General features: G+C 38.8%; 1 protein-coding gene across 1 annotated transcript in view; it reads left to right on the forward strand.

The window, feature by feature from the left end:
• Positions 1 to 6,955: 6,955 nt before the first annotated feature.
• Positions 6,956 to 14,859, forward strand: part of LOC124392356 (genetic suppressor element 1-like) — a 44,484-nt gene continuing 36,580 nt past the window's right edge. The window contains exon 1 of the mRNA XM_046859286.1: positions 6,956 to 7,403. Within this exon, the coding sequence (XP_046715242.1) occupies positions 7,367 to 7,403 (37 nt within the window). The 5' untranslated portion in view covers positions 6,956 to 7,366. The remainder of the gene's footprint in view (positions 7,404 to 14,859) is intronic.

The raw sequence follows: 14,859 nt of genomic DNA on the forward strand, positions 1-14,859 counted from the left end.
AGAAACAGGGCTGACTTTAAGGATGCAAAGTGCTTTTTTTTAATTGCTATGTTCAAGCAAGCCCAAGCTACCAGGAGAATTGGGTAAAAGAAAGGTCCTACCTCATCCTGCCTGAAGAGGATGAAATAGTGTGCACAGTCTCTTGACAACAGAAGACCAACCTCCAAGATCTTTGTTGAGCTTGGTTGTTTAATCTAGAAGTTGATAGAGAAGTGTCACGCATAGTTGTTTGGCAAGATATTCTACACATCCCTTTTACACAGCTCAAAAGACTCACAATACCAAACAAATAATGTAAAGAATGAAACACAATAAGGTATTGACTACTCTCCAATTACTGCATGTTTCCAAAGTGTTTCATTCATTCTATAGCACAGCAAATTTAACTGAAGCTTTTTACACTATTTCTATAACTAGGTTTATAGCTATGTAAATTTTGGAACATCTATAATTCGAGCAAATTCATTAGTTAATCATTTTGTTGTTAACATTTTTTGATGTTAAGACAAAAATGCAGCTTGTCATGTTACAAAGAGACAAGAAAGACCTTTATACTTTAGATACTTAATTCTTAGAAGTTTGTGACCAATCAGGTCTGAGTATTCAGCAGAGCTATATATGATGATAATAGCTGAGAGTTTCACTAAACTGAACTTAATTGTCAGCACTACAAGAGAATAAGAACTACAAACCTTGTTACTAAGGTAAGAAATTATGGGCTCAGTTTTAAAATATTTTGGAAACAACTAAGTATTTTGGATGCATTTGTATATTTTTGGTCATAGTCTTCATGTCCCTGTCATTCCAAATATATGCACTTATGTTCTGGTTTATCAGTAGGAAATACACAGAGTTATTCTGAGGTTCTGGAGAAACGTTTAATTTCACTGTGTACTGCGTCAGCTATATATGGTTGAAATGACAATAAAGGCTTCTTGACTTGACCTGTGTGTCGTCACAGAATTTAAACTTTTCCGCTTGAATTAGTTAAGGTCTGGTTGATCATCTGCTATGTCTGTCAAATGTCTCATTTGGTGAAAGTACATGGTTCTTGGGTAAATGCTAGAGCACTGGCTTGCAATACTAGATATAAAAGCTTCTCAGCATGCAGCATTCCAGCAAAGATTTTCTGCCCCAACCACAGTGCTAGAGCAGTGTAAACCCTCCCCCCTCATAGTTTTAACAAGTGATTCTTCCCCATATGATATTGAGACTGTCTTGTTCCATAGCGTGAAAGATAATTGCATTGCTTCAATTTCTCTGGGCCCACCTTAAAAAATCTAATCTCTGTGGGAGACCAAGGTCCTGGGTGTTTTTTTCAGTCAGGAAAATCATGTTTATGTTTATAGTTTGCTCTTTTTGGCAAATAAAAAATTACTCCCTGATCCAGCAGCTACAGATTCTGGTTGGCACTGCCATGCTATTGTACAATGATGTACTGCTGTAGTCCCCCTATTGAAAATATCGATATATTTCTCTTGAAAACACATACTTCTAAAATTGGAACACATACTAAAGCAGCTCCAGGGGACTCTTATTAACCACTGCCAGCTGAAGCAGTGGACTGCAAGCCACCTTACAAGGAACTACAGAAGGCTCCATTTGATTTGGATGTTAATGGCCTGTAGCGTCCACCCCCTGTAGAGATCTCTCTATTTGATGAGAAGGAGACTAGAGAAACCATGTTTTTATCCCCATGTTATCCCAAATTGGTCATATGCCAAATCCCACCCACTAGCCAGCTTTATCCTATCACATAGCAACTACCGACCAGGGAGCTTGAAACCTAGCACAAACCTAGACATGTGAGGTCAGCCATTACATCTTTTTAATCTGCTTTATAGATAAAAGCACTCAGTTGAAAGTGCTAACATTCTGGAGCTCACCAATACACATGAATGTTTAATTCTGATTGTTCTGTGTTGTTCTGGAAAGAGTAACTCTAACCTTTAAGCCAAAGAGAATGGGCAATTTTATTCGTTCATACTCATAAGTGGCTTTGGCATTGTTTTTTGATCAAAGAGGAAAAGATTTTTTTGACCCCAACTGGAAGCCCTTGTCAAATTAGTGTGGTTTGAAAAAAAACAAAAAACTTTTTGATGTGCTGTTAAAGCCCTTGATAAGCTTTAGAGTAATAATCGATCATTCTACCCTGTTGTATTATTTTCCTATAATGGTGCATCCTATTGTTTTTTTATGTCTTACTCACTATGTCTGTTGCTGCAAAGGAGCAAAGTGCAGTAGTGGATTTAAAAGTAAGAAACAATTAAACAAAAGCAGGAGTGAGCTGCAGACAATATGGTGGTCTTTGTACTAAGCCTGTAATATGGTGAACAACAGTGTGGGAGTGGAGCACATGTTCAAATGAGTTAAAGCTGGCATGTTCTTCTATCAAGCCTTACTCAAAGATCAGGAATACATCACTGTATGTGTGCAATTCAACTAATATCATCTTTCTTTCATTTATCAGTCTGGAGCAGAGACGGAGAGATGCCACATGTTTTGTGTTTTATTTCAGGGTGATATATCTGAGCTATCAGTATCAATGTTTCAGACTTTGTTCAGCCACCCATCTGTTCTACTTTGCTTTTTATAGTACCTGAGAATCTGGTGTGATTCATTAAAGGCATGGACCTCATGAATTTTAAATCCTTAAAGCTCTCCATATAACATTGATGTTTGGTTATCTCTTACTTTCTTGTATCTCTATCACATGCCTTCTGTGAAACTATAATTTGAGTAAAGCCAGAGTTTATGTACCACTGAAGGTAGCCAGAGGTTATGTGTGTAATTAGGTTTTTTAAGTCTGAAACAGGTGTATTTCTAAAACAATGGAAAGTATGCTTCCTTCATAAGGTATGGGAATACTGCATCTAGGCTAAATGAAGGAATTAATGAATCAATGAAGGAAGGAAGGATGGAAGTAAGAAGAGGAGGAAGGAATGTTGCATATACATACAACCAACAGGTCATTATCCCATTCATTGTGCTTCCTAAAGTGTCAGTATGGGAAGTTAATTAATGTTACTCATAGGGGGAGGGGAGGTCCAGGGCATGTAGCTATTTTGGGTCATGACTGGCTGCTCTCTCTCTCTCACTCTCTCTCTCTCTCTCTCTCTCTCTCTCTCTCTCTCTCTCTCTCTCTCTCTCTCAGAGCACAATTATACATCCCCTTTTCCCTTCTTTTATAATGTAGATGGCTAGACTGTTAATGAAAGAAGAAAGAAGAAGAAGAAGGAAAGCAGAGAAGAAGATGAGAGGGATGACAACAGTCATTTTTGAGATGGATTGATTCAATTTAGCACATATTTGCAGCATCAGGTGACATATGGACGTGTTGGTCTCTCTTCATTTTAGGAATGCAGCAATCTTCATTGTGGGTGTGTTTGCATGTGAACTACATGGGTGGGTGTTTGGAAATGCCACTTTTGCCACTGGAGTATTTTGTGGTGGAAATCTTCGAAGTCTCACTTCATTGTATTTGTTTAAAACAAATTGGGACGAGAGAGATTTGCATAAATCTTTAAAAAGGCATTCTGTAAAAAGCTGGTGTTAGTATTTCTGAGTTAATTGCTCTTGAAGGTGATGTTAGTGTCAGTAAATAGTAGCAACTATATCACAGCAGCTGTTCTCTCTGTGTCTCCCATTCACATTTACCCGAAGTCACAGCATTCTACAGGAGGTGGTGTTTGACATTGCTCTTTAGTGTTCCGATTTGAGAAAACATTTAACAATTTTTTTTATAACTCCGATCCCATCTCCCAGGATTAGAGTAGAGGCAGCAAGTGCTCAATTGTAATATGTATTTTCTTTGTAAAATATTAGCTTTGAGAAAAAAGGACAATCAATTAAGCAGTAAACACACAATCAAATGAACACATCGTTCTATAGTACTATTAAGTATAATTTGCTTGCCTTGACTTTACAGAGAAAATAATATGAGCTTAATAAAATAAGCTGGGTGGTTATTATCTTTTTTATCTCCTCAAGCCCTTTATCTGCTTCCACCTCTCTTTCCTGTGGTTTAGCACATCCTCTGCTCTCAGCTGGCAGTTAGCCTGTATATCTGCACACAGCCACCTCGGCCTGATGTGGTCCGAGCAGGCCTTACTGTCATTGACAGGCAGGTTAAAGATAGCCAAATGTGGCAAACATAGACACATACACACCTTCTTATCACCTCCACACTTCCGCTTTGAATATGAGCTGAAATGTAGACAGACGGCTAAAAGTAGAACAGCAATAATAATGCATAAAAAGGAAATAAGCAGGAATTAAGCATTTGCAATGTCAAAAAGATAACACTTGAACCACACAGCAGAGGAAATAGGGACGATAAAACTGCACAGTTATGTCAATAAGAGTTAAACAGCAAAGCCACGTTGACAGAGGTTTTACACGGGAACAAAGGGAGCATGAATAAAACATAAAGATTTCCCACAATTCTGTAACACAATCACATGACAAATCTTTAAGTGTTCTGTAAATAATAGACCGTAGTGTGAGTGTGTCTGCTTTTACGTGTGTGTAGTGGATGTACTAGATCCAAGAACATTTTAAATAGTCTCTAAACCACTACATGAATAATGTAACTTTGTGCGTGTGTGTGTGTGTGTGTGTGTGTGTGTGTGTGTGTGTGTGTGTGTGTGTGTGTGTTTGTGGGGGTACATTGATATTGATTCTTTTGTCTGACTATCTGGCTATCCAACTTATATGGGGTTCAACAAAAGATCTGCGATAATCGTGTAATATCTGCAACAAAACGAAAAAGCTATAATGACATTATTAGCACACTAAAACCCACATAAACAATCATAAACGGTCGCATGCAAAGTGTTAATTCTGCTGTTTCATCAGACCTATTTTCTCTGCTGTTTGTGTTTTTCACTGATAACCAATCAGCAACACCCTTCAAGAATAACCTGCCCATAGGTGCTATTGTATTCTGCGGACTGAACAGATTATGAAAACCACACAGTTGGGCCTATAGACTTTACTCATTTTTCCAAAGGAAAGACTAAAAACCTTCTTTAAAAATATTTGATTCTAAGGGTGTTTATTTATTGTTATTTCAAATTTTTAAATAGATCTTCCTTGTAGAGTAGCAACCATGAGAGTGCATTTAGGTGGGAAGCAGTGCAGTCACACAGAATCTAACATGAGGTACTGTTGCTGGAGGCTAAACAATAAATGATGGATCAGGTACGACTGTGTCAAACACACACACACACACACACACACACACACACACACACACACACACACACATACACACACACAGTGTGTGATAGGCAGTGGTAACTAAACACTAAGTGATGAATAAGAATGTTAATGCTCTCTGTCAGCTGGTCCAAGCTTGACAAATCAGAGAGCAGCCTCTCATGTGACTGGTTTATGATGGATCGCGATGCATAACTGATTTAGTGAGAGAGAGAAAACAAGAGAGATGGAGTGACAAAAGGAGGGTAGACAAGTAATTTTATGACTACTTCACAGTCTCTGCCTGCAGATTCCTCTGTCATGTATCATATTTTCTCTGGATAAGTGCTTTAAGAATGTCAACTCAGTCGGGAAAGACTTCCAGTATTATACATTATTATTATTATTATTATTATTATTATTATTATTATTATTATTATTATTATTATATCATTATATATGTGTAGTGCTTTTATTAGACCCTGACCCACAGCAGTTACAAGCCTTTTAGCACAACTCCATAACATCTAAACGCCAACCCATTCCAAGTCAGACGGTTTCAAGGAAATACTATTTTAAAGAAGCCTTCAGTTGAAATGACTGTTCGTGTGGATGAATAAATAAAGATGTCTCTGGTTTTTACTGTAATAGCCAGGCACTATCTGAGTAGAGTTGTTTCTGTGGAATCCCAGAGGAAGCTGTAGGCCTCTTGCTACTCTTCCCTGTAACCTCTCAGCTGGATCACTGCACACTAGGGGCAGCTGCTCTTTTATTTTGACACCGTGTCGACTTTCTGGATTGTGTCTTACTTTTTCAGTGGTGAAACAATTGTAGGATTGTCCATGCCTAGGGGTATTGCTCAGTATTGTATGTGCATGTTTCATTATTATATAAGGCTCCAGTTTGTTGAGCCTTTGCCCAATGTAGCCTCAGATTCCTCTTCTTGAGGTGCCTTTCTGCTTACCAGAGTTGTAAAGAGTGGTGAATTTATCAGCACATATCAAATTATTGAAGAACGGCTGCTTATTGGATGATTATTGTCTTCTGTACCATTTAAAATTCAGGGATTATTATGTGGTATATTCCAGCAGCTCAAAAGTTTATGAAATACTTAAACAAATCCATCTGGCACCAATAACTATGCCACAATTGACATCACAGAAATCTCTGTGGTGATTTCTAATCTCAGAAGCTTTTGAATTGGATCTGCATGATTTTATGCATTGCACTGCTACCACAGCTGAGTGGATAATAGCATTATGTATATGTATGTATATATGAATACTGTATGTGTGACTATATATGCATGTGTGTGTATTTGTATGTGTGTGTGTGTGTGTGTGTGTGTGTGTGTGTTTGTGTGTTTTTGGGGGTTCAGAGAACAGATGCCATATCACTTATGTGCCCTCTCTCTCTTTCATTATGGCTGACAAATCAGCTGTCACTCAGGCTGCAGTCCAATTTACACCTAATGACTCACGCCTGCACACTGAAGGCAGGGCCAGACCTTTTCTGATCTCTCTCTCTTTCTTTCTCTCTCAATCTCTCTTCCTCTTGCTCTCTGACACTGCATCTCCCTCTCTTTCTCACTCACTCTTTTCCTCTCTCTATCTGTAAGTCTGTCACTCATATTCTCTCTTCCTCTCTCCTTATGCACATGCTCACACATTTGCAGATCATTGTGTGGAGAAAGCTCTGTGTGTGTGTGTGTGTGTGTGTGTGTGTGTGTGTGTGTGTGTGTATGTGTGTATATGTGTGTGTGAGTGTGTGTTTGCTCCTCCTCTCCCTCCAGCCGTGCAGTCAGCAGCGGGATGCTGTGATAGAAAGAAGAAGGAGAAGAGGATTAAAGAGGGGGAGAGGCAGGGAATGCTCACTCTGGAGGGAGGACCTCGCCTTGTGTTCAGGATGAAGGGATGACACGTCGTGCATGCTTGTTAATGGGACTATTCATTTGGAGCTTAACTCGGGCTTGGCTCTGTCCGTCCTTCCTTGTCTCACTCTTAGACTCGGATCTCCCAGGAATGAAATGGATTCCCTGACTTTCACCTGTACAGCACGGCAGGAGCTCGATTGACGAGTGAACCCTCGTTCAGAGAGCATCAGGGGCCTCCTGCTGAGCACCAGTCTCTCTGTGTCTCTGTGCGACTTCTGGATCCTTCATTACAGCATGTTTGGACTAAAGGCTCCGCTCTACTATCTGTCTGGTATGATGGCATTAACTCTATATAGCTGTGTGTGTGTGTGTGTGTGTGTGTGTGTGTGTGTGTGTGTGTGTGTGTGTATGTAGGGGGTCAAATGGCAGATAGAGGAGGCTAGAAGGTTAATTCAAACCAAGCTCTGGTGATTTCGAGGTTAAGGAGAGGGTGGGAGAGGCTAGAGCTGTAAGTGGGATTTAGAGAGTTAGAGGCAGAGAAAGAGAGAAAGAGAGAGAGCCTGAACAATCAATACTACAACTGAAAGAAAAGAAAAAAAAAAAAAATATATATATATATATATATATATATATATATATATATATATATATATATACAATACATATATCTGTGAAACACCTATTGGTACTGCTTTCAGGAGCAATAAATACTAGTTTTAGTTTTTGAAAAATGTCTAAGCTTTCTTTCTTCCTCTATTCTAAAAAAAAAAAGCGTCACTCATCAGCTTGGAGAAGCCTCAGTGTGTTTTGTTAAAGAGGTGGAGTGAGGAATGTGTTAGGTTCTAACACACATCTCACTGTTCAGTACGAGAGCGAGAGCGAGAGCGAGGTGATAGTTTGCGTTTTCACTTAAATATGGCTCAGTAACAAACTAACAAAGAAGAGTATTATTGTTATTACTCGAAAATGAATTATTTTTTTAAGTTATTTGTCAAGTTCAAATAACTTCCATCTGTGTTTATTTTTTGCATATAACATGCTCATAAATGTTTCATGACACTGTCATGGTTATCAGAGGTGTCACAGAAAATGCGCTGGATTACACCGGTCTTCCTGTTTGTAGTACTACCTCGTCTGTTAGGGTATCCACTAACCCACAGCGCCCTCTCACCTTTGACCCTTGACCTTTGACTCTTTAATCCAAAAGGTCAGATAAGTGTTCAGTAGTCAGAGTTGCAGTGCTGGAAAATCCGTCTGTTGCCAATTTTACAGGAAGACAGGAAATGCAAACAGGGAAAATTAGCTTGATGTACATTAGAGAGGCAGGATACTGCACTATTCATACTGTTTGTGTGTGTGTGTGTGTGTGTGTGTGTGTGTGTGTGTGTGTCTGTGTGTCTGTGTGTCTGTGTGTCTGTGTGTGTGTGTAAGACTGTGGTCGATACAGCACTGTCAGTCCAGAGCTCGTCAGCATTATTAATAAAATAGGCAGAGACTGCCACACATCACCATCTGTGCTTGCATAGTTGCTGCTGCCACACACACACACACACACACACACACACACACACACACACACACACACACACACACACACACACACACACACACACACACACACACACACACAGATGATGACACTAACGCAAAACCAATTCCTTTTTCTAAAACCATTAACATTACTCAGAATTTACAACATGTCAGTCTGCTGGTGGGAACAGAAACTTGTCCACGTTGAATATTTTACAGCAGCCTGTAAATCACACATTCCTGTTAATGATTAAACTATATTGTTATGGTTTTGCCCCGCTCCTTTTTGAAAAGATCAATTTAAATAAGCAGTTTACAGATGTAGCTGATGGTAAAAGTGCTTATAAAGGGCATAACTATGTTTCTGACATGATTGAATGACGGTAGTTATTTATATGTATGTGTGCGAGAGATAGTTTGTTTGTAAGTGCTGTTGCGAGTCTTGTTACTTCATGTTTGTGTGAGAGTGTGTGTATGTGTGGTAAGTGTATGTGTTTCTCTACCCCCCCCACTCTTCTCCACTCTTCTTCGCAGTGGGTAGCCAGCCATCCTTTGATACTCTCCATTCTCTTTACTCTTTCACTCATTCACACACAGAATAGCACTCATTCCCATAACAGCCACCCCACCCCCCACCCACACACTCACTCACACACACACACACACACACACACACACACACACACACACACACACACACACACACACACACACACACACACACACACAAAAACACCATCGACTGCTCCTCCCTCCTCTCAACCACCGTTGCTACAGTGACCGTGTCAGACACTCGCTCATCCCACCATGATTACTTGAGTGGAAAAGAAGCATTCTAAATAAATAAATAAACAAACAAACAGATGACAGGAATGAGTGGATGAAATGAGGCTAGAAATCAAGAGAGTGAAATTATGAGATGACACATAGGAGATATTAGTTATATCATTCATGCTGCAGTTATGAATAGAAGATGAGTTGAAATGGATTATAAAAAAGTAAGAAAGCATGCAGGTAGGTGAAACACTGTGTCAGGTAAAGGTCCCGAGCTTCTCTGTTTGATATTTCTTCAATCTGTTACAGGAATATTACAGCATTGTTCAACTCACACATCTGTAGCCTATGTCTAATTACTGCTGATAAACAACTTTTTAAACATTTTCCTACTGAGAAAATAAGCTCAAACTTATTTATTGAAAACTCACTTATAATGAAAATCCAAGGGCAGTTTTGGATAGTCTTCAGATCCACCTCGACTTAAACCAGGATGATTTCATGAAGTAAATAAAGATGTAAATTTGGGGCTCATTTTTTTGAAGGGAACAATTTGTGTAGTTAGGTTTTGCTTGATGGTGTATGGATACCACACAATTTTCAGAAATTATTTCCCAATAATACAGTGTTGATGGCAGTATTTCTAAACTAAGATGTAATGCTTGAATCTGATTGGTCAGAAGGTGCACAATGTTAAGCTGATTTACAGTAAAACATAAGACAAATAGCTTTGAGGATTTTTGTTATTTCAAGAGAAACTTGTTATATAATATATGATATAAGATATATACTCCAGTGGTGGGCCGTGCATTTGGTACCTGGGCCTTCAGCGGGGACGTACCCGACTTAATCCACCTCTTAATACCACCACTATCACATTGCAATTATAGAAACCATCAATACTATACAAAAACACAATATAACAACGTGTGGCATTACAGAGAGAGAGGCATTTCACATATGGAGGGTGAATACCATTTTTCTAAAGCAAGAAACCCAGTTAAGACTCCAAACCTCTACACTACAACCGCAACTGTGCACCTACATCATCTGAATGTATATGATGTTCAGAATCAATATTTGTCTAATAACATGACAAAAACATTACAATTTAAATAAAATACAACCTACTCAGCAAAGATGCAGACTATAATGTGCACCACTCCTCAAAGACTGTAAGTCAGTGGTACCTCTTGTATTCACTGGTCTGGAAGTGGTAAACAAACCCTTTCCCGGGCTGAGACAAGCTAGCTAGCTCCGGGGTTGGCTGACCTCTCCTTACGATGTCTAGCTTTCTTGAAAATGGATTTTTAAGTAAGTCCGAGACTAAATGAATTTCTCTTCCTTTGAATGTATAAAAAAAAGTCTAACTCAGATGTATTAAAATGTACAGCGCACATTTGGATGTTTCCCTCTGACCAACCAATCAGAGGATGGAAAAATGCTGACGCTATTCTGGGCCAGCTAGCTGCCCTGTGCAGCAAATTTGAAATCTCATTGGTTAAAGAAACAGAGAAATTGTTCTCTGAAACGCTATGAAATGAAGAGAATAAACTGTTGGGAATAAATTTATACAATTTTATGAAACAAATATTAGAATTTAGGTTGTGAATGTAGGTCAGTGCTTCTGATAATGTTTAGACCAGCAGAGAAGGCTTTGCTGGCCCTGACAGCCCACCACTGATATAATCTATGTAGACAAAGGTTTGTGGACCTCTCACTTATACCCATTTAGTCCCTATTTGCTGTTATAATAACCTTCACTCTTTTAGGAAGCCTTGTGGCTCAGTCAGCCACAAGGCATGAGTAAAGTCAGGTACTGATGTAGGGTGAGGAGGCCTGTAATTTATTTATCATTTCAAATAATCCCAAAGGTGTTCACTAGGGTTGAGGTCGAAGTTCTATAGCAGGCCACTCAAGATGCTTCAACTTGCCTACAATTCATCAAGAACATCTTTAGATCTCCTCATCATCATCATCATAAGAATGTAGTTTTTTATATATTTATTTATATTTATTACAATATTCATTGACAGTTTTCAACTACTCTCCCTAGGTGTGAAAATATTTTATCCTGGTAAAAACGCATACACTAGATATTATACAAATATAATGGAAACTAAATCAGGAAAAAATTTGATGCATTATTTATTTGTGCTCGTGTAAGTGCTGAGGTAATATTTAATCTTGTTTTATAGTTTAAGAGATTTTTAGAATTGTGTAAGATCTTAAATCATATGGCAGGGAACTGTGATAAATGAGGCAGCAAATAAGGGAAAGAGAAAAATACAGAGTGCAATGTCTGTGTGTATGTGATTGTTCAGGAGGCTTGATTATACTGATTGAGAAGTGCAGTGTGTGCTCCCAGATGTCCAATGTCTCTTACATTTATCCACTTACATGTGTCTGCAGTGCCTGGCTTTATAAACAGCCTTCTTCTTGCAGGTGCATCAGGGAAAGTGTGTCTAACTGAAAAGCAGTGAATAGCAAAAGCGCCAGCTGTGCTTCTAACTGTGGCTCCAGAGGCCTCGACCACAATGCTGTCACTCACTCGTTTATTTCTAACTATGTGCAGGTTGTTGTTTAGAGAGACACACAATAGCAGCAGCAAGACAATGTGTTTAACTGTGTGCTAAACTGCAAGATCACTAAGTAGACATCAGTAGGCATTTGCGTCTAAGGATCTCTTACCATAGAGGTCAAGCAGCAGACTTTTTACCAAGACACAGAGGCAAACAAACAGAGCACTAACACAGTATTTGTTAAAAGGTGGACCTTCTTTCATTTAATATAGGCAGGTGTGTGTGTGTGTGTGTGGGTGTGTATTTGTAGGTGTGTGTGCATGTGAGAGTGTGTGGTTAGGCAAAATGCCAGCAGGTTTAATTGCTTAGAGACTCTAGAGGCACCATTAAACTTATGTTACTGATCTTTGTCTTTCATGCTGTCCCACATAATTTGTAAATGATCTATAAAACCCAACATTATGGGATTGTGTTGGCCAGTAACTGCACCTTGGGCTATGGCATGGACCAATTTTACACTTTATGGCATTGTTCTTATGGTATTCTTGGTTGTAACAAATCTTATAATAGCATAATTATTGCAGTCATGATTTTAAAAGGAATTAGGAAAGCAAACATTAAACCTGTTTTGAAGACCACACAAATAGCTCAGTAGGGTGATTCCTCATCAGGCTGGAAAAATAAAAGCACAGAAGGCCTACACCTTTTAATACGAATGAATACATAAAATGGCAACAACTTACCATGAATTTATGTAAGACAAAAACGTGACATTACCTGCTAGTAAATTGTTGTGGTAAAAGATTAATAAAGCATTTTTATAGGATAATCAATTAAATGGTCCAGGCCACATTACTCTAAGCCTTCCTATAACAGCACTTCCACAATGTTTTATTTCTCTTTTATCATTAGTAAAGATCACAAAATAACTAACAAACAAATAAACCCTTTATAAAAAGTGACACAATATGACGAGTTATAACACGATTTACATGCTGCTATCAGCCATGCTGGTAAAGAAAATGAATCAGCCTCTTTTGACCGATCAGAATTTAAACATCAATTGCAGTGTAATAAAAGACAAAATAAATCATAATTCAAATCAAACATTTTTAGCACAGTTACTTTAAAAACAATCTACAGGTTTACAGACGTTAACATGTCTTTGCTTTGATGACGTTTTTCCCCTTACAAAGCAAAGGATCAAACAAAACCTGTTTTATGAGGTGTTTTAACTACACACCTGTGAGGATTAAATCTGACACTTACTCCCTACACTAGCCATGTTATCATTTCAAAGCTAGCCCATCAGACCTTTTATACAGCCCACAGAAGATCATGATTGGTTAATGATGTTAGTAAGGGGAACCATAATTTTTACCCAAAGAACATGGAAAATTTTTACTTCCAACACTAATGTGTATAGCATTATCAGGATTCCTGTGTGAAATGAAACGATGAATTTTATCTGGTCTGCCAGAAAGCCAGTCTAATGTTGAACAGAACCTCAGTGTAACCAATCAGAAAAGAATGCACAATGCAGCATTATGCATATCTGCACCGCTGTCTTGGTGCTTCCTTTTTAAAATCTTCCTTTGTGCATTATAGAATGGAAAGCTGGATATTAATCCTAGTCTATGCAGGCCAGTGTAAGTAGGCCAGTGCAGTGTAGCCTATCCACACTTCTATACATTATACATATTCTATAAACAAATTCCAGTCTGGCCCTTGCATATAGACATGATCTTCAGGGTAAATGAGGGCCCCAAAAACAAAGAACAAAATTGTCAACCTCTTCTTCTCTCTCTCTCTCTCTCTCTCTCTCTCTCTCTCTCTCTCTCTCTCTCTCTCTCTCTCTCTCTTTATTTTTGACAAACTCACTCACTCACTCAAAAAAAATCCAATATAATAAACACTTTTCTCTTGGGGCCAGAAAATGAATCAAAAGTGTAATTAATTTGTTTGAGTCATTGCTGTAACTAATAAGCTGGTAATTATATAGTATTTTCCAGTAGCATGCCTTTTCTTTCCTTTTCTCTGTGAAACATTTACTCTAATTTGTAGAAAACAAATCTCTTTGATGCATCAACCAATTAAGGAAGTGTGTGTGGATAAAAGAGAGAGAGAGAGAGAGAGAGAGAGAGAGAGAGAGAGAGAGAGAGAGAGAGAGCAGGAGAGTGACACACACAGAAGACCTATGGGGCTTTCAGTGCTCTATTCAATGTGTTCAGTTCTCCTCTCAAGCACACTATGATGCCCTGCTGCTGTGGGACTAATAAAGCAGGAGAAGGGATTTTGGTGCTATATGATCTGCTTTAACACTAGGTGTTTACTATTCCATCCAAGCGGCTCTTCGGTGTTTCCGTCTTATCCTTCACACGGCTCCTCATTTGCATAATCTGCATAATCAGCCTGATTTCAACAGCTAGCACTTCTGCATATGATCATGTGGCTAAGTGGTAAATCAAAATTAGGGCAATCATTTGTGAGCCCATGGCAAACTGCTGCTGCTGCTAGAAAACAAACACACACACACACACACACACACACACACACACACACACACACACACACACACACACACACACACACACACACACACACAAACACAAACACACAAACACACGCACACAAGCACACAAGCACACAAACACATGGGAGACAGCGAAGAGAGAGAGAGAGAGAGAGAGAGAGAGAGAGAGAGAGAGAAAACTGTGTGTGTGTGTGTGTGTGTGTGTGTGTGTGTGTGTGTGTGTGTGTGTGTGTGTGTGTGTGTGTGTGTGTGTGTGTGTGTGTGCATGTGTGTGTGTGTGTGAGAGAGTGAATGAGTGAATGAGAAAGAGACATAAGCAGAGCAAAGAAAATTAAACTAGACTTCTTTTTGTCAACAAAACAAATGTAAGACAACGAGATGAACAGCACATTAAGCAAGAAGTCCTGCTTTCCATAAACACACCCACA

This window comes from Silurus meridionalis, chromosome 10 (assembly GCF_014805685.1).
Source record: "Silurus meridionalis isolate SWU-2019-XX chromosome 10, ASM1480568v1, whole genome shotgun sequence".
NCBI classification, from domain to species: domain Eukaryota; kingdom Metazoa; phylum Chordata; class Actinopteri; order Siluriformes; family Siluridae; genus Silurus; species Silurus meridionalis.